Source organism: Castanea sativa, chromosome 10, assembly GCF_040712315.1.
Source record: "Castanea sativa cultivar Marrone di Chiusa Pesio chromosome 10, ASM4071231v1".
Taxonomy (NCBI): domain Eukaryota; kingdom Viridiplantae; phylum Streptophyta; class Magnoliopsida; order Fagales; family Fagaceae; genus Castanea; species Castanea sativa.
Window position 1 is genome coordinate 16,061,698 of NC_134022.1, and position 25,129 is coordinate 16,086,826.

At 36.9% G+C, this 25,129-nt stretch overlaps 2 protein-coding genes across 2 annotated transcripts; both read right to left on the minus strand.

Moving 5' to 3' along the window:
- Positions 1–3,964: 3,964 nt before the first annotated feature.
- Positions 3,965–11,159, minus strand: LOC142613749 (remorin-like). Its single transcript, XM_075786234.1, has 5 exons — positions 10,833–11,159; positions 5,860–5,910; positions 5,690–5,777; positions 4,661–4,742; positions 3,965–4,364 (listed from the first exon to the last, which is right to left on the minus strand). Exons 1-5 carry the CDS (start codon positions 10,987–10,989, stop codon positions 4,164–4,166), a joined length of 579 nt encoding a protein of 192 aa, XP_075642349.1. The 5' UTR covers positions 10,990–11,159; the 3' UTR covers positions 3,965–4,163.
- A 9,289-nt stretch (positions 11,160–20,448) lies between these two features.
- LOC142612107 (uncharacterized) lies at positions 20,449–20,859 on the minus strand. Its single transcript, XM_075784231.1, has one exon. The coding sequence runs from the start codon at positions 20,857–20,859 to the stop codon at positions 20,449–20,451; it is 411 nt and encodes a 136-aa protein (XP_075640346.1).
- Positions 20,860–25,129: the final 4,270 nt, after the last annotated feature.

Consider the following 25,129-nt stretch of genomic DNA (forward strand, 5'->3'; position numbering starts at 1 on the left):
ATAAAATCTTTGTCCTTAGACTCTATAATCCCCGTAGATGAACTTACAATAGAAACCTTCTACCGCTTCAGAACCTCTGAACTCTTCAATATATGAACACCACCCTTTTGCACGGACCCCAGTACATGACTAACCAATGATGCACGACTCCTAGTACGTAACTAACTCACCAATTTGAAAAAGATGTTAGCTGCAAAATTCTTTACTTCATCAACAATGAAGATTAAGAAGCACTTGGTTACAAAATCCTAAGGCGCAAAGACGTAGTAGTTTCTTTTAGAGAGAATAAGGCCTTGGTCACCTTTTTCATGTATTCTCCTTTTATTCTCTTATGTGACGGCCTTAAAAATAAGCCTTATACATGTCTAAGGTTGTGAGAAAAGAAACCCTACACAAATACATAAGCATGGGCCGAAAATCAAACCTGAAAATCTGAATTTCATAATTCTTGATAGATACCTCGATAGATAGTATTTGTCGAGCCTTGATAGATAGCTATTTGTTGAGCAGCTGTTGAGCTTTAATGAATCAACATTTCTTCACTTGTTTCTTGGACAGATTTGCATGGCTTTAATACTAAACTTGAACTTTTGTTCTTTGAAGTATTAAATACATCCTAGATCTATCCAATTACAAGTAAAGTGCATTTTGTCAACGGATTAGCCAATTACATTAAATATTAATATATGTTCTTAACATTGAATCACATATGTCCTAACAACAAAAATAGGAGCATGCATCAAGAGACTATCATTTCCCTCTCTCTTAGCAAACCCATTCTTTGAAGTCCTCCAAAAGTAATAGCTAGTAGTCATTTAGGTCTATTCTCTAAAATGCACAACTTTGATGGCAAAAACCTATGACAAGGTTGTTCAAGTTGATGTTTGGGTTATTTCTTGATTTACTTATTCTATCGGAAGATTCAATACTTGACTTTGATTAAAAATTTTATTTTACTCGTTAGAACTTATATATGCTACATTTAGTTGTTTTGCTGTAGCACGTTCTTTATCATGTTTGCTGCGTTGGTTGTCTTACTGTGGTATATTCATTTGCTGTACTAGTTATTTTGCTGTAGTACATTTTTATTATATTTATCGTGTTATCTATTGTACTAGCCAAACCTTTTTTGTTGAAACTTTCTTATTTCTTTGTTATTACGTGTTTTACTCTTGACACGGACCAATCATTATTCTGCCATACACACATGTATACATTGTAGCTCATGTTCTTCCATATATTTTATATATGTATATGTGAATACGTATAAGTGTATATATGAATATATGTAGGTATATATTTGAGAATACACTAACATGTAAACTAACATTTTTTTGATGGGCATTTGCTTTGGATTTTATATTTGTTTATGTGCAGAAAGTAGAAAAGTATTTCTACAGTAAAAAGTGAAAAGTAGTCATTCACGTTGCAAAAAAGTGCAGAAAGTTTTATTGCACCATAGAAGGTTTTACTACACAGTAGAAAGCTTTACTGCGCAACAGAAGGTTTTATTGCACAGTAGAAGGTTTTATTGTACAACAGAAAAGTCAATCCTATGGCAGAAATTGGAGAAAAGTTCCTTCTGCGGCAGAAATAGAGGATAAGCCCACTTTTCAGTGTCTTCTCTTAGACTTTAGACTCAACGTTTGCTCACAAACTGACAGCGGTAGAATGGTACTTTAGAGCCCATTCCGCGGAGTGCCAAGCCCAACTTCATTCTTAGAAAAAGCCTAGATTAAGTATTGTCTAATAACATCAAGACGCGTGTCTAAGGTACAAGAAATGTAATAAGAACCCTTAACAATCTTATCTTGGATAAATCAAAAAGTTTTAAGTCTTGTTAAAGTTTTTAATATGCTGTTGAATGGTTGATGAAAGTTTGTTTTCAACCATGGGTTTTGTATTGAAAAATAAGTGTTTTAGCTGTTTGGTATGGTAGTTTAAGCATCACTTTTAAGTTTTTAAAAAATATTGCACGTATTTTCACGCACTTTTTTACCCATACGTATTTTCAAAAAATACAAACAATGTTACTAAACGGCCCTTAGTGTCTTTCGTGTCCATTTTATGACGTAGGTCCAATTAATGGACTCAAAGTCAAAAGTATTTGATCCCTTGGAAGTAGTGATTTGGCGACTTACTAATGAGTTGGTTGTGACCTTAAAAAATCCAAGTGCTTGGAACAGTGTTTTATGCGTTGGGATGGAAAAATCTTTTGTAATTCACTTAGAATTGATTTGAATTGAGATTCGGTGTAATTGCAAACTTGCAATACATTTCAATTTTTTCTAAAGAAAATCATTTTTAATAAACATCTATCTTAAATAATATAGGTTTTAACAAGTAAATTGAGTTCCAATAGTCTTGGCTTCAAACAACAAATTTATCTACACATGGTTATCTTACATTTTCATTTTATATTGCTTTTTATTTTTCTTAAATCACATGAAAAAATTTACCATACATGATAACCTATAAGGAGAAATGGGTTGGGTAGATAAAATGCATTTATTGATTATAACCCATTTAACCAATTAATTAAAACTCAAATTCAATCCAATCCAATTATATATATATATATATATATATATATATATATATATATATATATATATTAAAGGTAAAACTGAGAGAAAATCCAATTAGATTTCAAATTAGAATTCAATTAGAGTCTAATTTTGAGCTGTGTCTCAACTAATCTAAGTTTTTAAATTTTTGTGTCAAGTGAGTTAATTCAGTGTAAAAATTAGATTTTAATTATAGTTTCATTTTGTTCTACGTGTCCTATCTAATCTAAGTTTTTTTTTTAATTTTGATTTTTGTGCCAAATGACTTAATTTAGTGTAGAAAACTAGGATTTCAATATTAATAAACCATAATAACTATAATCATATATCTAACTCTATATGTAAAATTAGAGGAAGAGACAGTTTAAATGATTTTATATTTATGAGTCCTTTTTTATATAACTAAAAACAATTTAAATTTATAAGTCATTTATGTGATATACGATGACTATGTATAGTTCATTACTAACTAGGTAATATATATATATATATATATATATATATATATATATATATATATATATATATATATATATATATATATATATATATTGCTTCTTTAAACCAAAGTTTAGAGAAAATTTAACTAGAATCAAAATTGAATTTTGCTTTTGTTAGCTTTCCATACAAACTAAATTGTTTAGATTTTTGTTATTATTTTTTCTTTGAACTAATAAGCATATTTTTTATATTGTTTCTATTTAGATATTTTGTATTCAAAGATATTGGACGTAGCAAACTGTAATTGAACTGAACGATCCCATTCACTTATCCCCCTTCAATTTAAGAGATACTATTTGACCAATTTATTATTTTATTTTGTATTATATTTAGTAAAATTTCACAGACAATAATTGTGAATTGATATTGAATATGTAGTATCTGATAGTAATTTTCATGATATTGGCGTTACCAATATTATGAAAATTGTAAGGAAAAACTATTTTAATACTTCTAAATATCCTGGTCAAACTATTTTCTATATAGTTAATAACTCAAACTAACATCAATAGTACCACTACAATTTATTACTCTCATACATAAGTACGGATTACATACTAGTTATAAGTAAAACTTAACCCACCCAATAACCAATGAATATTTTTTTATTGAAAAAATCAATGCATATATATAAAACTACACCCTTAAATTTATAAAATTACCAAAATGGCCATAAATTTTCAAATTGGACAAAATATCCTAAAAACTCAACCCTCATTATAATTTTCCGTCAAGGTGATTTGAGATTTAATAATATGCAATTTTTTTTTTTTTTTGGTCAAGACCAAATATCATGCTTAAAGTAGGAATTTCTATGGCTTAGACAGTTCGTTCCACACGTTGAGCATAAGAAAGTTCGGTGGTTGAAAACTTGAAACCTCTGTAAGCAATCCATGGAACAGACAATGTTAATTAATTATATTCATAGCCCTTTATTTTATATTGTATTTTATATATATAACAAAAACATACTCTGTAGTATTATCATATGATAAGAAATAAAAAAAAACCAAGCCAAAGAAGAAATTAAAAAGGAAAACTAAATTCCAAAATACTTTTCTTTATCTGTTCTGTGCTCTTGCTTAGTTAGAAACCTTAAAAGCTGAAGCATCCAAGCAATTTCTTTGGTGTATGTCCATTAGAGCGGAACTTTGTAGCCATCTCCTCTACCTTAAGGAAATCTTCTCTTTGTTTGGCTTCGATTGTCGCCCTCCTTTCTTCTGCTGCCTTGTGGAGCTCAGCAATTTTGTTTTTCATTTTCTCAGCATATTCTACCTTCTTTTTATCGAATTTTTCCTTTTACATAGAAAAGGGTTTGTCAAACACTATTCAATCAAGTATTGATGTCATGTCAAATGCTAATATTTTCAGACTAATAGCTGAAAATTTTGTCATGGTCTGAACATACCATAACATTTGAGTATGTCACTAATAATTGCATAAAATATGAAGTACTTTACATTATGCCCAAAATGAGTTTGCCTTTTTGACAATCGAGACATGCACTTCTAGTTCTAGAAAGAATGTTCACCAAGGAAGCAACAGAACAAACACCAAAGAATAAATGCAAGCAATCCAGGAGAGCTTACTACCTCAATCTGCTTCAATTGTGCTTCTACAGATACTTTCTTGCTATTTTCCCATGATCCAACAGCAGACAAATTTTTATAAGCCCTGTTGGACAATCCCAATGCTGAGTTATGCTATAATCAAGCTGAAAATTCTCATCTCCTTTATTGGTATTGAGAAAATGTTCCAGAATATTAATTATTTAACTAATTCATGTTTTGATTTGGCCGTGGCTAGCAACTTATATAGTATTGCTGCATATGTTCCAATAAAAATGATTAGTAACACTTCAGTAACATAATAAATAAATGGTTAAGTTTAATTTGTGATTAGAGACACGTTATTTCATAAGATTTGTGTAGTAAATTTTTTAATATGTCTAACATTTTATTATAAATTTTGCTAACACAGATGCCCTGAACATCTTTTGAAGTGACATTAATTAACTATCAAAGCTCATAATTAGATTGGTACGAAGAGTATATATAGTAAATTTAATAAGATAGATACAAGCACACAACATTTTCCAACTCAAAATGTGTAGGTTACAAAATTAAAAATTTCAAATTTGTAGAGACCCGGACCCACCAATATTGTTTTTTTTTTTTTGGATAAATAAAATTATTCTCTAACATAATTTTTATTTTTTCTTTTTTATACAAGATAGAATTTCTACTCTAACTTAATCTAAATGTATATGTGTGTGAAGCTCCCTCCTAGAGATTTAATTCCGGCTCTTGCTCCTTACACCCCACAAACATTTATACTTATGGAGCGCAGTGATTATTTTTACATAATTTAAGTATATATATATATATATGTGTGTGTGTAGCTTTTTTCTGGAGATTTGAACTTCAGACTTTGTCCCTATACCCCACAATCTCTAATACTTGTTTAATCACCAAGAGTAATGTTTTTTTTTTTCCCCAAATTAAAGTAAATTGATATAATAATTTATAACCTTCTTAAATTTACCCTCTAGGAAATTGGGCAGTACAAGAGAATACAAAGAGAACGTGAAAGGAATTTGAGAGTTTAAGATAGCCTCTTACTTATTTTCTACTTTCGATTTTTCGCTCTCTTCCCATGCTTTAATTAAAGCCAACCTTTTCTCAGTTGCAACCTGTGCAAGCACTGCATCTGAGAAAACAATTAATGTGAAAACGACATCAATCTCTTTTATATTCAAAGTAATATTGTACAAGTAACTTAAACCATTTACCTCTATCAATTGCACCCTCCGAACTTTTCTCAACTGCAGGATCTGCAATTTCTGCCACAATAAAGTTTCAAACAAAATTACGTAAAGAATGAACCGCTCCCACACTGAAGTAATCTTTGATTCTTAAATGGTATTCCGTTGAAGGTAGTAACGAAAATAAAGAGTTGGTCAGTTTCAGCTGCAAAGTGCGAACTCTTTATCAATAACAGTAAGAGCTAGAATGAATTTTGTGACATGCATTGATTTAGTGCGTAGCCTGTATGCTCTCTTAGTTTTTCTGTGGTTTCAATGGTCAATCATATCATTAAAAAACGTTACATGCAGAAATTGAATGGGTCATGTCCATGAATCAGGAAGACTGGGTGACCAAGCTAACATATTAAAGATACTGAATGTTTAAAAAGTACGTAAAACAACTATGAACGTTTAGACTCTCAAATTACAAATTACCAATACAAGTTTATTATCAAACGATGTATGTGCGGAATATGAAAATAAGCTAAATTAGAATTGGTAAAACAATCTAAACTGAAATTAATCACAACCACAGCAGCAATTAAAAGGTAAAAATTAAGGGAAGAGTGATGCAAACACAAAGACAACATAACGATGTGTTATCGAAGAGGAAACTGAAGTCCTCGGCGTAAAACCTCTCCGCCTCCCTCCAAGCGGTCAATAATCCACTAGAGAATGAAGTTGGGATACATGAACAGTAGAAGACCCTCCAAGCCTAATCTACCCAGTGTACCTAAGCCCTCCAAACTTCTTGCTCCAACGAGGTTACGTCGAACTTTTGTCTTTTCTAGTTTACCGGATTCCGCTATAGCCCATAGCATCAATTAATAACAATTGGTTCATTCCTAAATGCTTCACAAGCACCAAATAACCTTCTCACAGATATGGATATGGTGAAAAAAAGGATTTGTCTAAATGTACATTTCAAGGATGTAACAATAGAGAGGGTGAGAGTAGAGGAATTTGGAGAATCAAATGATGAAAATTGTGGATGAGTTAATCTTATTTTTTCTCTAGAGTTTCTCTCTCAAAATTCTCTCTGGAAGCTCTCTACAATACGTGGGTATAAGGGTATTTATACTGGTGTGTGTTTGGAATGCAAAAGGTCAGTTTTTCCCAAACAGAGTGGTCTGGTGACTTGACTAAGTCACGAGTTTGAGTCGTGAGCTAACTGCCTAGCCAGATTGGAAGTTTTGTCTGTAATGCTCCAGCTGGCGTGACTCTTCAGCTCCTATACATGCTTCACACGTGTGCCTCCTTTGGCGACTTGTCAGGCGTGAGCCAGATGCAAGATTCAGTCGCGAGGCCCTGCTTAAATGCACACTCTTGAGCTTTTCTTCACACTCTCTCACACACTACCCTTACATGATTCCCACAAAAATACGGGGTTTCTAAATGCTGAATTACAAGCAAATTAGCACGGAATAAAGCTAACAAAATGATTGAATAAATTCAACCTTATAGATACAAATTGCTCTCATGTTCTAGTAGGCCTATACTAGATAGTGAATCGACCATGAGTTAGGTATTGCTATATTGATATTCACAGTTGGACACATTTTCTGAAAACTTGGGGACAAATGGTTCACATCCTAGTGGTTTTCCAGCAATATAATCATACGTCGATTAGTATCAGTTTAATTTTTAAAGCATTACAGTCTTAGAAGTAGGAATTCATCGTTAGAAAACATTATTTATATATATACACACACCATTACCACTACGAGAAGCTAAAAGACAAAGAAACCTATTATTAGCTTTGGGATATTTCCAAAATTGGGGGATAAATTATTTTTTAAGGGAAAAAAAGGCATAAATGAATTTTTTTTGCTTTCTCTTATCTCCTCAATCTCAATAAAGTTGTCAAATTTACAAGTGAATAAAAATCCAACCCAATTAAAACTTCATTTTCATTATAAAAAAATGTTTTGTCTGATGAATCATTGTTGACGATCAATTTCTCTTAACAGCTTGAGACTTTAATTTTTGTAAACTAGTTTTTCACATGATAAATGGTTAAAATTACCTATCTATTTCCCACATGATAGATGTTTAACATTAATTATTTACCTATTTCAAACAGGGCCTCACATCAAACAATATCCTCTCTCTCTCTCTCTCTCTCTCTCTCTCTCTCTCTCTCTCTCTCTCTCTCTCTCTCTCTCTCTCTCTCTCTCTCTCTCTCTCTCTCCACATTACCAAAATTAAAAGGCGAATCTCAGCTTTCCTTCGCCATGTATCGCCTTACTCAAGATAAAATAAAACTCAATATTTTATATATATATATATATATATATATATATATATATATATATATAGAGAGAGAGAGAGAGAGAGAGAGAGAGAGAGAGAGAGAGAGAGAGAGAGAGAGAGATAATTTCATTGTTAATAGTCATATATTTAAAAGTTTATTTTATTCTTGTTCTATTATAATTTTGATTGTATGTAGATCATGTTCTTTTTATTTGTAAATATTTTTTAATTATAAATGCCTACAAAAAAAATCCATTGAATAGGAAAACCTAATAAAATAGTGAGGGAGAAAGGAAAAAAAATTAAATCTCAAGTGGTAAAATATAACTAATAATTTTGTTTGAAAAAACTTAAACTATTAGCAGAGTCGGCTTGATATATAGTCAATGACAAAGTCAAGATTTGACTTCAAAGAGAAAAATCTATAATCACTTGTACCCCTACACACATCTATATAAATTTTAAATAAGACATAGGATGGAAAATAGATTCTCACTCATATAACATGATTTAATACCATGATAAACTACTATTTGCCTAAAAAACTTAAATTATCAAGATGGCCGGCTTGATATATAGTCAATGACAATCATAATTTGACTTCAGAGAGCAAAATCTATACACACATATACCACACATACTTATATGTATAAATTAATTTAATTTAATTGTGTAATTATCCCAACTTACATAAATTTATATTATTATGTAACTATCTCAAAATTTTATTCTTTATTATACAAATTTTTATGGAGGTGAAATAATTAGTACACATAGGATGGAAAGTAGATTCCAACTCATATAACATGATTTAATACCATGATAAAGTACTATTTGTCTAAAAAACTTAAATGATCAACATGGCTAGCTCATGGTTTTAAAAACCGAACCGAGAATCGAACCGTTTTTTTTTCAAAATTTTCAGTTTTTGACCAGTTTTTGAGGCATTTAACCGGACCGAACTGCATCGATTTTCCCGATTGAACCGGTCGGACCGGCCGGTCCGATCCGATTTTTAAAACAGTGGGCTAGCTTGATATATAGTCAATGCCAATTATAATTTGACTTTAGAGAACAAAGTCTATAAACACATATACCACACATATATGTTTATATTAATTTAATTTAGTTGTGTAATTATCCCAACTTACATAAATTTATATTATTAAGTAACTACCCAAAAAATTTATTCCTTATTATCCAAATTTTTATGGAGGTGGAATAATTAGTACATTTAGAATTTGAGGTCGTATCAAGTTTTTGCTTTTATATAAAGTTATAACTTGTTCTTGTTCTTTTCCACCTTTTTTCTCCGAGCTTTATTTAGTTTTCATTCTCAAAAAAAAAAGTTTTATTTAGTTTTTATATATTTTGAATCTTAAAAGAAATCGACAGAATGGGAAAGATTTTCTTTCAATGAACGTGACATAAAAAAAATGTAATTAATATTATTTTTAGTGGAATGTTAATATAGCAGAATTTAGACCATTAAATCATAAAAAAGTGATTAAGATTTAAAAAAAAGATAGAGTACCTTAAAAAATTTAGAGGATTTAAATCCTGAAAAAATTAATATATCAATAAGGAATAAATAAAAGAAATTCACCTCAAAATAAGAAAACATCAAATTACAATTGGGGAGGCGGCAAAGTTTTAAGATAAACATAGTTTTTAATTATTATTTTTTGGGTGAACAACGGGGGCAATTGTCTTCCTTGCCCTTTCCCCCCTCGGCATATTGATATAGTTTGAGGTTTTAGGCAACAATTTGAAGTGGGTTTTTTTTTTTTTTTTCATATTTAGATATGAATTCAATGAATTCTCAAAAAAAAAAAAAAAAAAGGAAGATATAATTCAATGATATTTATTTCACTTTCTGAATTATAATTTTCTAATTTTAAATCCATTTTTATTGTTTTTTAGTATGATATTATTAGTATTACTAACAAATATTAATTTATCATGTTATTAAGTATAACATGTGGTTTGAGTTTGAATTCACTCTCCATTCTATTCCTATATGTCATTTAAAATGTTAAAATTTACCGATGTTGAGGTTTCTTATTCAATTGGTTACAAGTCTATATTAGGAGTATTACTTTTATCACACTCTTACGACACATTATTAAGCTCTAGAGAGCTTAATTCAGGATATTTCTACGAATAGGCACCAAGTAAATATTTGAATTAAGAAAATCTAAAGCATTATAAGGCATAATAAATTAGAAGTACTGAAAAAGAAAATCAAGAAACTAATTGTGAACATCAAGTTTTCATAAATTAACTACCCAAGCAAATAAGAATTAACACTAGATTTGGTAGCAAAGAAACTGAGAGAGAGAGATCTCAAAATCTTACATTTTTTCATCAAAGTATAAATTGGGATTTCAAGAAAACCACAAACTCTATCCTACTTAGACTACAACACAATTATTTTGCTTCCTTGAGGTGAACTTATTAAATCAAAAGCTCCATTTTCTCTCACACAGTTTTATCAAGAACCAAAAACGAGAGAGAGAGAGAGAGAGAGAGCTCAAAATCCTACATTTTTTCATCAAAGTACAAACTGAGATTTTAAGAAAACCACAAATTCTACCCTACTTAGACTACAACACAAATATTTTTCCTCCTAGTGATGAACTTAATAAATCAAAGGCTCCATATTCTCTCACTTAACCAAACACACACACACACAGATCACTTACTCTCATTAACTGGAGGAGCGGTCTTCTTCTGATCAGGAGGAGGTGGGATCACAATCTTCCCTTCAGCTACACCATTTTGAGCTAGCTCCTCATCCTCATCCTCTTCTACAACAGGTGCAGGCTCTTGATCAACTTTGAGGGGCACCTCCGCTCCCATAACGTATTCTTTTAACTTAGCCACGGCTTCAGATCACTCCAACACAAACCAAAAGATACAGTTCTGAAAGCAGCACACCAACTGTCACCAACTTAATTAATTTTCAGTTTGGAGAAGATAAACTCCGACAACAAGATTTTTATTAGAACCAAAGCAAGCAAACTCTTCCAAACTGGTGGTTGTGGTAGTTGGTTCATATAGGACTTCGTGTCTTGACAAATTAGCGGTTACTTAACAATGTCCCACTAAGTTGTGCACTCTTTTTTTATTTTTTTCTTTCTGGAGTGTTTGCCTAGTCACAAAATAGATTTAAATCTGGTCTAAAATAAAATTAAGTTTAAGTTATCTCCGAGAATATGTGTCAAATTCGGAACTAATTACTTGAATTAAAAAAGAAAAGGAAAAAAAGAGAGAACAAATTACAAGAGCTAGTCCAAATCTTTGACGTGCAAAACGCCAAGTTTTCTAATCAGCTAATGACAGCAGAGCAGTAGTAGTTGTAAGACATGCGTTAAATATATAATGGTTAGCCGTGCGTTGCTGGCAAGGTGTCACGTCCTTCTTTTGATTACAAAAATGAGACAAAAAAAAAAAAAAATTGTTCTGGTAGAGTCATGAGTCATGGGTATTTTAAAAAAAAAAAAATATATGACAGTATCAATAAGATGAGTTATACATCGTTTAGTAGTCTTAAACTAGGGGTTAATGCTCACTTGAAAATAGACAAGAAATTTTGTGGGTATTTTTTAAAATTATTATTTGTAGAACCTAATAAACTTGGTTGTATCCTGGGGACAAGTTTGTAAAAATCCTTTAGCAATTTACGTATGAGGACAAATAATGTCTAAGTATAACATTCAATTGTGCCTCCAAGTCAGTTACCATTTACTTGATGTGTTCATCTTCTTCTTTCTCTATTATTCCTTGATTTGGTAAAATCCCCAACACCTTGTATGCCGTGTCATTGAGAGGCAAATTTCCAATCGTTATCTTGCTTTTGTTTGAAATATACATTGTCTTTTGAAGGTGTAAAAAGGTATGATCCGAAAAATGACTTTTTTTTTAAAAGAAATTATAGAAAGGAAAATTACTAAAATTTTGATTCAATTGAAGTTGATACATTATGTATAAAGCCCTAAAATTTTGATTCAATTGGAGTTGATACATTAGTAAAGATTTAGACCCCTTAACACAATTTGATTAACCTAATATTAAGCCAAGTTGATTAACAGGTTTGTTAATTAACACTAAGTTAAACCAATATGTGTAACATAAATATAATGCGGAAAAATATAAAGAACATAAAGATCTGATGACTCAGGAAAACCAAACCGGTAAAAAACCTGGAGATGATTTAACCTAACTATCCTCAAGGTAAAACAGATCCACTTTGAAAGAATTGAAATTTATACAATAGAACTTAGAACACTAACATCCTATTGCTACCTCAAGTAGAAAACTTACTACCATGACTACGAGACAGCTCCGAGTCTATGGACTACTTCTTTCTTTTGATCCACTACAACCACAAGTTCTCCTACTTGCGACTTTGAGACTCTACTCAAAGATTTTAGATTTTTGTTAAGTTCTTTATGAAGCAACTGAAGCAATCACTAAGCTCTTGACATTAATCTTGATCTTGATAACCCTAAGTGTGTATGAAGGTAAACACCTCTAGATCTCACAAGAGATTCAACACACTGCACATCAAAAGCCTCTAAAACGTAGTTAGAGTTTTTCTTTTTATGTGATAAGTAAAATATAAAACCCTACACGTCAAACGAGTTTGGGCTAAGTTGGAAATTCTGCTAAACATTAATTCTACACGATTTTTGATCGATTGAATCTAATTTTCGATCGATTAAGCCTTGCAGAATTTGTCAACTAATTTCTGCAATTACTCGATTCCGACTATACAATAAAAACATACTTTGAGCAAGTCTAACCTAGACTCTATGTTCTGATAATGGTTTGTCAACACATTACACATTGAAGTTCTAATACATTAGTCCCTAAGGTCTTAGAACCTAACAACATTAAGTATAAAGCACTATTCTTGTAAAGTGATGCATTACACACCTTAATGCAAGTAATATTTTCAGAAAAACTAACAGATAAAACAAGTGAAGCTTAAAGTATGGTAATTTTTGCTTAATTAATTATTTTTTAAAATAGTGTCATTGCGAGTAGATTTTAGAATTAACTAAGACAGTTAAGATTTTATAAAGATTCTCATAATAAAACGTACTTTAATCAAACGGATATAGTTAATATAGCACAGAAACAGTGGCATTAGATGGGACAGAGGAATTGCAATATGAGTTTAGTTGGATATTAAACAAGTGCTTATTTATGAAGTTTTGCCAAGCTCACATTCAAGCATGCTTGAATGTACCATCACCAAATATATGTTTTTAAATCTGGGCTAATGCATCTAATTTGGCTTCCATATTAGTGAACCTGCATGTTGTATTTACAAGCTACTAATTAAACCATCCCTTGAAGCCGGCAACTTAGCCTAATTTTCATCACAGAAACATTAAGAAGAAGAGAGGTGCTACGTCCATAACATTTTTGCAACAAATCATAGATGGTTAGTTATTACTGGTTCAAATTTGAACCTAACACTAAGATTACTTTTTTACCCTAATAATAACTGATGATACAAAGAAAATCAGTAGGTTGGATGCTTTGGACTTGACAGGATTGCTTGCTCCTTCGATGGCCTGGAAAAGAAAGAAAAGCGATCAAAGGTGACCGAGATTGCTCGCCAAGAACCCTCCGATGGCAAAGTTAGTCTTCTCTCTATATTTTTGGAGTTCCAACTTTTTGGGAAATATCATGCGTCGCTTTTTTTGGTCTGAATGGGTGTTTATATAGTGTCCTAGGAACAATTATTGGGCTTGTAACCTCCCTTGAATTTCAGGAGGTGCGAGGGTTCAAGGATCATTTCCACAACCATTTAAGAGTTATATTTTCTCATATAACGGTCACCGGAAGTTATGCGTATGTTGCGGAGTAGTGAAATGTACTCAGGAATTCCCAAGTGTAAAGGGCTCGTCTAAGGGTCCTTTTCTGGACGAACCCCTTCAGGACGGGGATGATAGCCTTCCTAGGACGAGTGCTGTGGGTGTGTTTTCGTCTATGGATGACCACGGGCGTTAGCCTCGTCCTGGTGCTTTCTTCTGGACGACTGCTGGTGTGGATGACCATGGACGGTCTAGAGTACTTTAATTTTTCTTCATTCCTCATCAATAACAACCAATAACAACCTACCACTTACGATTTGTTGTAAAAATGTTGTGGACATATCATTTCTCTAAGAAGAATAGACCATAAATCATACTATTTCAAAAGGCCAATAGGCAATAGCTTATGAACCGAAATGAAAACTGGTTGGACAACGTTTTTATTATTGGGGATAGAATTTTTGGTAAGTATACAAAGTTTGCTATTAAATTCATGGTTAAATTCTTAAAAAAGAAATCACGGTTAATTAAATGAGTAAATTCATTATTTTTAACAACTTAAATTTTTTGAATAATTGATGATTTATAGTTTGTAAACTAAAATTATAAAGACAAATGTTTTAATTTTTGAATTGTAATGTGATGATGCCAAAAATCGTCAGTAAGCTACATAGTCCCTACACACTCTTAGACGAGACCTGCACAAAAAAAAAAAAAAAAAAAAAAAGAAGAAGATCCTACAGAGAGTACTAGTGTGTGTAGGGGTTATGTTTGCGGTAAGCCATCGGGGTGAGGATTCTCGGTATGCGCTTAAGCAACTTTTGTCCATCATCAAAGATGACGACTATGAGGACTTAAGCAACCATGAAGCCGAGGCCATGGGGAAGACGGGCCTTTTTAACATTGCACAGGTACATCCGTTCCTTTCTTCCTCCTGTCGAGTTGTCTCCTTACTTTTCTAACCCTTATTGTTGATTTTTATAGGGGATGCTCATGATGAAGGGCTTGATGGATCGTTGTCTATCCTAGGAGACTGTATTGGGCTGCGTGAGGGTGAAGGCAAAGGCAACGGATACGGAGCTGGGGGAGTTGAAGGCTTGGAAAATGGTTCAGGAGAAGAAGCTTGTCACGTCGGAGAAACTCCGGGGTGAGCTGGAGAAGTAAATAGAGGTGTTGAGGAAGGTCCTTGAGGACAAGGGAGGAGAGATAAAAAATGTAAAGGATCAGCTTCGTCAAGCTAAGGAAGACGTGATACGGGAGTATCATGACTTTGACACCCTCTTAACGAAGCTCGGTGGCTCTTTTGCGAATGGATTTGACAATTGCTTTTGTCAAGTTAAAGCCTCTTTCCGGGACCTGGACCTGTCCCATATTTCGATTGATGCTCGGGCCTAGACTCTAGCCCAGCTCGTTTACTCTAAAAGCACCGATGAGTTGTTTACGGATGACACCACCGTCAACCCTTAAGGTGACGGGGAGATTATGCCTCGTGAAGATCAAGTCAAATCCGTTGGGGAGGAAGCTCGTTCACTTGAGGGGGATCAGACGGTTGAAGGGAAGGACGGAAAGAGCCCCGTGGATCAGGAGTAGTTTATCTTTTTCACTTTGATTTAATTTTTCGTTTTCCAAATGTAAAGATCGTTTAGGAGAACAATGTTTTTGTTAATTTAACCGTTGCTTATTGCTTTCTAGGCTTTGCATGTAGACATTTTCCCTTCATGGACTTTTATAATATTTTGGTTTTTATTGCTTATATTTTGATCATATATTTAAATCTGTTTGGATGAGCCCGTCCACTTGTGGGTAAATCATCACCTAGGATGAATCCGTCCACTTGTGGACTTTATTAATTTAATTTATTCGTTGGGATGAGCCCGTCCACTTGGGGGCTTTAATAAACTTAAGTCATCCCTTAGGATGAACCCGTCCACTTATGGACTTGATATATATAAGTCATCCCTTAGGATGAACCTGTCCACTTGTGGACTTTAATAAATATAAGTCATCTCTTAAGATAAACCCGTCCACTTGTGGACTTGATCCCGTCCACTTGTGGACTTAATAAATATTCTGCAGACATACACATGACATATTTGAATAACTCCTCTTATTGTGATAAATACGCATGTAGAAATTGTTTTCAAAGAATAAAAAATTGCCCTTTGGGCTTAAAAAGTACTACAGATAGTAAAAATTTTATAAAACGGAAATAAACTGGAAATGAGGAGTGTCGTTGTTAGTGCCCTTATCTACTGGTAGTACTTCTTCAGGTGCTCCGTGTTCCATGGGTGGTGTAACTTTTGCCTGTCTAGCGTCTTCAGGTGGTAGGTGCCTTTCCTTTGCCATGAGGCAATCCTATAAGGTCCTTCCTAATTAGGTCCAAGCTTTCCCTAAGTGGGATCTCTTGTGGCGCTTATCACCTTCCTCAAGACAAGATCTCCAACTTGGAAGTCCCTATGTCTGACTTTGTAGTTGTAGTGCTTGACCATGAGGTCTTGGTACCGTACTAACCTTTGCTCAGCCATTGGCCTGACCTTGTCCATCAAATCAAGCTGAAGGCGCATAGCTTCATCATTCCTATTCTCATCGTGGTTTTCAACTTTGTAGCTAGTGAGTTTGACCTCAGCTGGGATGATTGCCTCACTTTCGTATGCTAGTAGAAACGGAGTCTCTCTTGTATGCTTCCTTGTCATCGTCCTGTAAGCCCATAAAATGCTTGGCAATTCTTCCTGCCATATTCCCTTTACCCCCTCAAGTCGAGTCTTGATGATTTTGAGCAAGGATCTATTCGTGACCTCAACTTCTCCGTTGGCTTAAGGGTGGACAGGTGATAAGTAGTGATTCTTAATTCCCAACTGTGAGCAAAAATCCATAAACAAATCGTTGTTGAACTGCTTCCCGTTGTCTAAGACCAGTACTCTAGGTATGCTGTACCTATAAATGATCTTCCTCCATACAAAGCTTCACACATTCTTCTCTGTGATGATGGCGAGGGCTTCGGCTTCTACCCACTTGGTGAAGTAGTCTATACCAACTACTAGGAATTTCAACTATCTAACTGATGTTGGGAATGAGCCCATGATGTCCAACCCCCATTGAGCGAAAGGCCACGGGGCTGTCATTGGAGTGAGCTCCTCTGTTGGTTATCTAATGAGGTTACCAAACCTCTAACACTTGTCGTAAGCTTTGACGTACGCATGGTTATCATTCTGCATAGTAGGCCAATAGTATCCTGCCCAAATCAGTTTATGCACCAAAGACCGCGATCCTGAATGGTTCTCGCAGATTCCTTCGCGGATTTCTCTTATGACATAATCTGCCTCCTCGGAGTTAAGACACCTCAGGTACAGACGAGAGAAGCCCCTTTTGTACAAGATGTCTCTCATTAGCATGAATCATGCTGCCTAAACCTTTAACTTTCAAGCTGCCTCCTTGTCATTTGGTAGCATGTCATCCTTTGAGTAGGAGGTTATTGGTGTGGCATAGTTGTTTTCAAAACCTATCTCCTACACACTGATGCTAGCTATTAATGGTGAATTTTGAATAAAGGACAGTACCTAACTAGGGATAAGCATGTGTTCTGCTAATGTAGCCTTGGCGAGACAGTGGCTTGCTCGTTCTCCTCTCTTGGGATTTGAATAAACTTCACTTGGAAGTCGTTGACTTGATTCTTCACTTGCTCCAAGTACTTCTTCATCCGTTCGCCCTTACACTCGTAGTCGCCGTTTACATGACTTGTGACTACCTGAGAGTTGTAGTATACGACCATATTTGTGGCTCCTGCTGCTTTGGCTAGATCGAGCCTCGCTATCAAGGCTTCATACTCCGCCTTGTTTTTGGTCGTAAGGAAGTCGAGTTGGATCATGCATTCGATCCCATCCCCTTCTAAGGAATGGAGTACTATACCAGCTCCACCTGCCTGTCTGTTGGACGATCCGTCCATGTGGATACTCCATTAAGGCTGCGCTCCTGCCCTCTGGCCTTCCATGTTGGTGAATTCTGTGATGAAGTCAGCGACGACTTGCCCTTTTATGGCCGTACGAGGTCGATACTATACATCGAATTCACTTAACTTAATTGCCTATAGCGCCATCTGTCCAGTGGCTTCGGGGCTGCTCATTGCTCTTCGTAAAGGTTTGCCTATTAGGACGACCCCAGTGTGGGCCTAGAAGTATGGCTTGAGCTTACGAGCTGTAGTCACTAATGCGAAGGCGAGCTTCTCCATCAGGGAGTACCTTTCTTTAGCACTCCAGAGCGCCCAGCTAGTGTAGTATTCAGGTTTTTGTACCTTGTCTTCTTCTCTAACTAAGGCTGCACTGACAGCCACTAAGGAGACAGCCAAATAATGGAATAATTTTTCCCTTGGTTTGGAGGGACTTAGCAATGGTGGGGAGGACAGGTATGCTTTCAGGTCTTCGAATGCTTGCTGACATTCTGCCGTTCACTCAAACGAATTCTTCAATGTGCGGAAGAAGGGTAGGCATTTTTCTATTGCTCTTGAGACAAACCTATTTATTGTGGCTACTTTTCCGTTGAGGCTTTGCACTTCCTTGATGTTTGTTGGCAGTGCCATCTCCATTATTGCCCGTATCTTGTCCGAGTTGACCTCAATACCTCTTTAGGACACCATAAACGCCTAGAATTTTCCATCTGTCACCCCAAATGCGCATTTGTTCAAATTCAGCTTCATGTTGTAGGAACGAAGGGTATCAAAGGTTTCCTTGAGGTCATCTAAATGGTTGTCTTCCTGTAGGCTCTTTACTAAAATGTCGTCCACGTAGACCTGAACATTCCTTCCAATCTGATGTGAAAACATCTTGTTCATGAACTTTTGATACGTGGCACTCGTGTTCTTGAATCCGAATGGCATTACTTTGTAGTAGAAGAGACCTTGGCTGGTGACAAAAGAAGTCTTCTCCTGATCAGCTTCGTCTAGCTTGATCTAGTTGTAACCAGAAAATGCATCCATAAAGCTCAACAACTGGTGTCTTGCTATCGAATCCACCAAGATGTAAATCTGTGGAAGTGGGTAGCTGTCCTTAGGGCATGCTCTGTTCAAGTTCGTGAAGTCTACACACATCCTTCTCTTCACGTTGGCCTTCTTAACCATCACCATGTTGGCTAGCCAATTAGGGTAGTATAATTCTCTTATAAATTCTGCTTCCTATAACTTGTAAACTTCTTCTACTATGGCCTTGTCCCACTCCTGCACAAACACCCACTTCTTCTGACGGATGGGAGAAAATGAGGGCGATACATTCAACTTGTGGACTATGACCGAAGGATCAACTTCGGGCATGTCTTTATGGCTCCAGGCAAAGAAGTCCTAGTTCTCCCTTAGAAATGCTGTAAGTGCCTGACGGACTGGTGGGCTAGCGAGAGTGCCGATTCTAGTCGTTTGCTCAGGCCTAGAGTCATCAAGGAGTACCTCTCCAACCCTTCCATGGGCTCTGCCACCGTCCGTTGTTCTTTTATGCACATGGTTTGAAAATGATCGTCTATCTCCAACATGGCGATGTAGCACTTGTGAGCCACTAATTGATCCCCTCGAACCTTTCCTACTCCATAATCAGTGGGGAATTTGATCATCAGGTGGTAAGTTGAAGTTACACTCGTCCATGAATTAAGGGTAGGACGGCCCAAGATGGCATTGTAAGCGAACGAACAGTCTATAACTAGGAATGTGACATCCTTGGTGATCTGTTGAGGGTAATCACCGACTGTTACGGGTAAAGTGACCGCAGTGAGGGGGTACACTCTTGTTCCTCTGAATCCAACGAGTGGAGCGTTAGTTAGAACCAGCCGTTCTCTCTTAATCCTCATCTATTGGAACGTCGGGTAATAAAGTATATTAGCAGAACACCCATTGTCCACAAGGACTTGGTGAGTGTTGTAGTCCCTAATCCGTATACTAACTACAAGTGCATCGTCGTGTGGGTGATGGAGACGTCGAGCATCCTCCTCTGTGAACCTAAGTTACAGGATTGTCGATGCGTGCCATTTTTGGAACTAAGCTCGTCAGCTGGACTTTCTGAACCATTTTGAGGTAGGTCTTTTATGCCTTCCTTGTTGAACCGGTGGTTGCAGTGCCCCCTAAAATCATCCTTATGTCTCCTAAGGGTGGTCTACGACGCTTCTTTTCCTTATTGGTGGCTTGCTCTTGTGGTTGGTCCGTCCTTTCATTGCTGACGAACCTTTGTAACTTTCCTTGTCTAATAAAGGGCTTCTATCTGCTGCTTCAAGTCGTAGCAATCGAATGTATCGTGACCATGATCACGGTGGAAGTGGTAGTACTTATCTCTAGACCTTTTGCTGGGGTCTCCCTTCAGTTTGCCAGGAAATGTCAAGGCTCCTTCGTCCTTGATCTGCATCAGGTTTTGATCAATTAGGGCATTTAGTAGGGTGAAACTTGCGAACCTTCTAGTGGAGGGTTTGGAGCGCCTATCCTCCCGTCTATCTCTAGTCCTTGTTGTCTTTAGCCCCTATCCTATCATGCTTCTTCTTGTCTTTCCTTCTTCTTGGGCTTCTCTTCCTGGGCAAGCAACACATTTTCCACGTTCATGTACTTAGTAACCCTATAAAGTACATCCGACATGGTTTTCAGGTTGTTTTTGTACAAGGAAAACAAAAACTTCCCCTTCCATAATCCATTGGTGAATGCAACCATGAGTATCTTGTCGTCAGCTTCATCAATCGAGAAGGCCTCCTTGTTAAAGCAGGTGATGTAAGATCTCAATGTCTCATCCTCCCGTTGCTTGATGTTCATTAGGCACGCGGTGGACTTCTTATACTTGTAGGCCCCGATAAAGTGCGAGGCAAACTGGGTGCTTAACTCCTTAAAGGAACTGATGGAATTTGGTGTCAACTTGCTGAACCATACCCTTGCGGGGCCCTTTAGCATAGTGGGAAAGGTCGGCACATGATCTCGTCTGTCATGCCTTGTAGGTGTATGAGGGTTTTGAACGACTCCAAGTGGTCTAAAGGATCTCTTAACTCGTCATAGGTCTTTACTTATGGCATACGGAACTTAGGTGAAAGGGGGAATAAAGTGATGAGTGTAGTGAAGGGTGAGTCTGTTTGATGGACCAGCTCATCGAGGTCGTTTGATACCCGTTCTCTTAAGGCATTCATCATGACATCCATCCGATCCTTCGTCATCTACATCTCAGCGACCATGTATGGCAGAGTCGTTTTCATGGCGGATGGATGGCTTGCATCCTGTCGCTCTGGTTTGCTTGGGGCGCTGCTATCTTCCGGCCCTTCTTGATCCCTTCGCTTAGCGCTAGTACCTTCTTGGTCCTCCTCTTAAGTATTAAGCCCTGCGTTCTTTTGATGTAGTTGTTCCTCTAAGTCATGGTTTTGCTTGGTAAGGCGTTCTATAGCCACGACAAGGGTCTAAACCTGTCTTTTGAGCGTGGCGGTACGTGGTTCGTCTCCTTGATTATTGTTGGTAGTCGCCATCGAGTGAGTAAGTACCATGCAACTCTTTGTTTGGAAAGCAGGGGTATGGTTTACTTCGATCTTTCCACAGACGGTGCCAACTGATGATGCCGAAAATCGTCAGTAAGCTACACGGTCCCTTTGCACTCTAAGACGAGACTTGCACAACAAAAAAGAAGATCTTACAGAGAGTACTGGTGTGGTACTAACCAAATACCCTCCGAATGTTAAGTTAGAGAACTTTCATAGTAGCGTATAACTGACTTTTATTTCTTGGTGAAGAATATATTTCCTTGTAGGGAAGATCCTCATAAATACGTGCATTTCACAAGATCCTTTCTGTATAGAGATTTTGTTGATTAGGGTTAACCGTGGGCACAAAACAGTTCCATTTGAAGTTTCTTGAAGACCACTTAAGCCATGTGGATTCCACGTGGCTTTGCCACCCGTCCACTTTGTATCCGTCTACTTTCTCATCCGTCCATCAGGGAGAGTTCTTCCTCCTTGGACACGATCCATCATCTTCTTCTTTCACTTTGATTATCCAATATCCCAGCACCTTTGCCTATGGCAAGTTCGGTTGAATGAGTTTGTCTACCTTAATTTTATCCTCTTTAGTTGCCCCTTCACTCTATGGGTTTGTCGCCTTATTTTTCAGATGGACCCATGGAGTGACGGTCTAACTCAACCCTTGGGAAATGCATTCTGATTGACAGGCTAGCCTAGAGCCATTAATGCACTAGGGGCACATGGCACATTTTTAGTAGTTAATTATTTTGACCGAAGTGTCCCTTCGTCTTCCGTGCCGCTCCCCCTATATATATGCTGCTTCTCCCTTTCATTTTTACTTTCCACAACAAATTTCCTGTGCCAAAGAGCTATTGTCTACTTGCTTTCAGCTGCATCTTCTTTGTTGCGTGGTGCGACCGTCTACCCGTCGCATATGTAGATTTGTAGAGTCTTAGGGGTTTATCTGTCACGTGTAGGTGATAGATGTCTAGTAAGGCATCAAGTGATCAATCGTGTGTCCGCAAAAGAGTGGGCTACGATGAGGTGTATTTTTCAGGTCAGGATAACCCCAGTATCTCTTATGATGAAAGGGTTTCGTCTGCCAATTCTCCTTTCGAGGAGGAAGATAAGGATGTGGACGTGGTCGGATCAGAGGGTGGTTCAGATGGGGATTCAAATAGTGAAGACGTATACTTCATTGATCCTCCCATCCAATCCATCATAGGCCCTGATGGCCTTAGGGAGTTCATCCTTCTCCCGTTATGGACGGTAAACGACTTCAACTCTACTGTCAAGAAGAAACACTTCGAGACCCTTAGGGAAAGATACCAGATTCCTGTCAGGATCCCCATCCGTTTGCCTTTTAAATCTGAAAAGTGCTATTACTAGGGTGTCAAGGATATTGAGGTGTACGAGTAGATGTTTAAGGCAGGACTTAGATTCCCTCTAAGTACTCTTCATCGCCGTCTACTTCAATACTTGAGGTTGGCCATCACCCAAATTTCTTCGAATGCTTGAAGAGTCTTCCTTGGCGCGGAAGTTCTATATGGGGTCTTGTCTAATGGGGAGCGTAAGATGACGGTGGAGGAATTCTTCCACGGCTTTCGTCCATTAGAGATCAATTAGTCTAAGGGTATGTACAATTTCCTACCAAGGAAGCCTGTACTTAGGCTAGTGTGTGACACCTCTAACTCCAACAGAAGCAAGAAGAGCCGGTACTTCTTCATTCAGGGTGACGACTGGATGTGTCACCCCAACGACTAGGATTTTATGCCCGTAGACAAAACTTAGGGTATAATGCCTCCATCGGGTAGGTGTCTGTCTGGTCTAAATTTTGTTTTTTATTATTTATTGTTGTTGGCCTAACTGTCCTCCTTTTTGTAGCATAAGACCGTCCAGAGGTGACCATGGAGCAGTGGAGCTTTCTAGAGAAAATTTTTAAGATTAAATTGGAAGAAAGGACATGGGTGAGGCTTGTTACCTTGGACATGATTCATTGGTATTGCGACGGTCCTGAACCCACCGTTGCTACCCGTCGCTACGATAGTCAAGCTCGCAGACGTAAGTCCGTCGATCTTTACTTTTTCCTTTTTTATTGTAATTTGTCTAACTTTTTATTTCCGTTCACTTTTTTGCAGAAATGGAAAAGGGCAAGAGAAAGGCTTTTATCAAGCAGCAAGCCGCTACATGGAAGAAGTGGGAGGGAAGCCTGCCTCCCAAAGGAACGGACCTGATCAACCCGTCCACAAAGAGGAAGCCGTCAGATAAGACTGACCCCCTCCCCCCCCCCCCCCAAAGAGGAATCCATTCTCGCGAACAAACACAACCCCTACACACACCTAGGGGCACCCCTTCCTGCATATCCATACAAGACCCGAGTAGGCGGGTCGAGGTCCTACGAGGTACCCACTACTCGGAGTACCCTCCCAAAAGGAAAAAGATGTGTCTGTCAGGTTCGGTTCTTCTTAGTTGGGTTGGGCGGGTTCGACCAGAAATGCTATGCTTACACACAAGACTACCCCTCTTCCCGAAAGCTTCGCGGGGACTACTTTACGACGGCGGACGACCGCCCGTAGGGGGTTTACTGCACAAGGCCCCTGCAGAGGAAAAGCTTTATCCCAGCGAATAGAAGATGCTCAGCTCCGCACAACATAGGGATTAGCACGCTTTCGGGAAGAACATAGAATAGTAGAGGATCCAGCATGCAGAACACGGCGATCATTAGAAATTCACGAATTAGAGATGCTGTAATATACTCTTTCCCATAACTTCTCATACCAGACCAACCCACTAAAATGCAAATAGGGATCAGAAATGTGGTCAATATCACGAAGAATAAAGAGATACCGTCTATACCCAAATAAAAATGGATGTTTTCATAAGGAAGCCATCGAAGGCTTTCCACAAATTGAGATTTGGCCGTAGAAGGATCAAATTGTATCCGAGGAACAGGGGGATACAAAAAAGTAATAAGAGAGGCACACAGACCAATCAATCGTATCGGTCGTATTCTTGAATTTGGAATGAAAAGAGGAGTAATGCTTCCTAGCACAGGACACAGAATAAGACCACTTAAATCAGAATAGCATTCACAGAAATGTTCTAACATAGAGTAGAATCGAACATTGAAAAGATTAGTTGACAACATGAAAAAGGTGGGCGCCTAATTCCAATACAATAGGGATCCATCAGTGCAAGTCAGCTGAACACCGTGATTGATGAGTGGGTAGGTGGGTTAGGTGCACCTCTCGCCCAGTGGGAAGTAATGAGGCTAGTCCCTCCCCTGAATGAAGAAGTAGTGGGGCCCCCTTCCCGCGTATGCGCCTTTATTTAGATTCTTTCTATTTTTTCATTTTTTATCCAATGGAGAATCTTTCTAAAAAAATATCTCTGGCAAAACGCAATTCGTCGAAGGGATAAAAAAGAAAGAAGAGAAAGAAAGGGAAGTTTTGTTTTTTTTGTCTTTCTTTCAATCCAAATAAGAGAACAGGGAAACCACTAAAAAAATGAAAGTTAGATAAAGAAGTTTCAGTAAGAACTAGCACTAGACTTCTTCCCCCCCTTTCTACTTTTCCTCTCTCCTTTTGTTTGTGCTTCTACCCGGACTTTTCATTCTCTTTATAGTTTATAGAAACCCCCGAGAGGAAATTTTTAGAAGAATTCTTGTAGAAAGGTGAGGCACTTTTCCCGGCATACGGAAAAAAATCCAGGATGACGGCTTT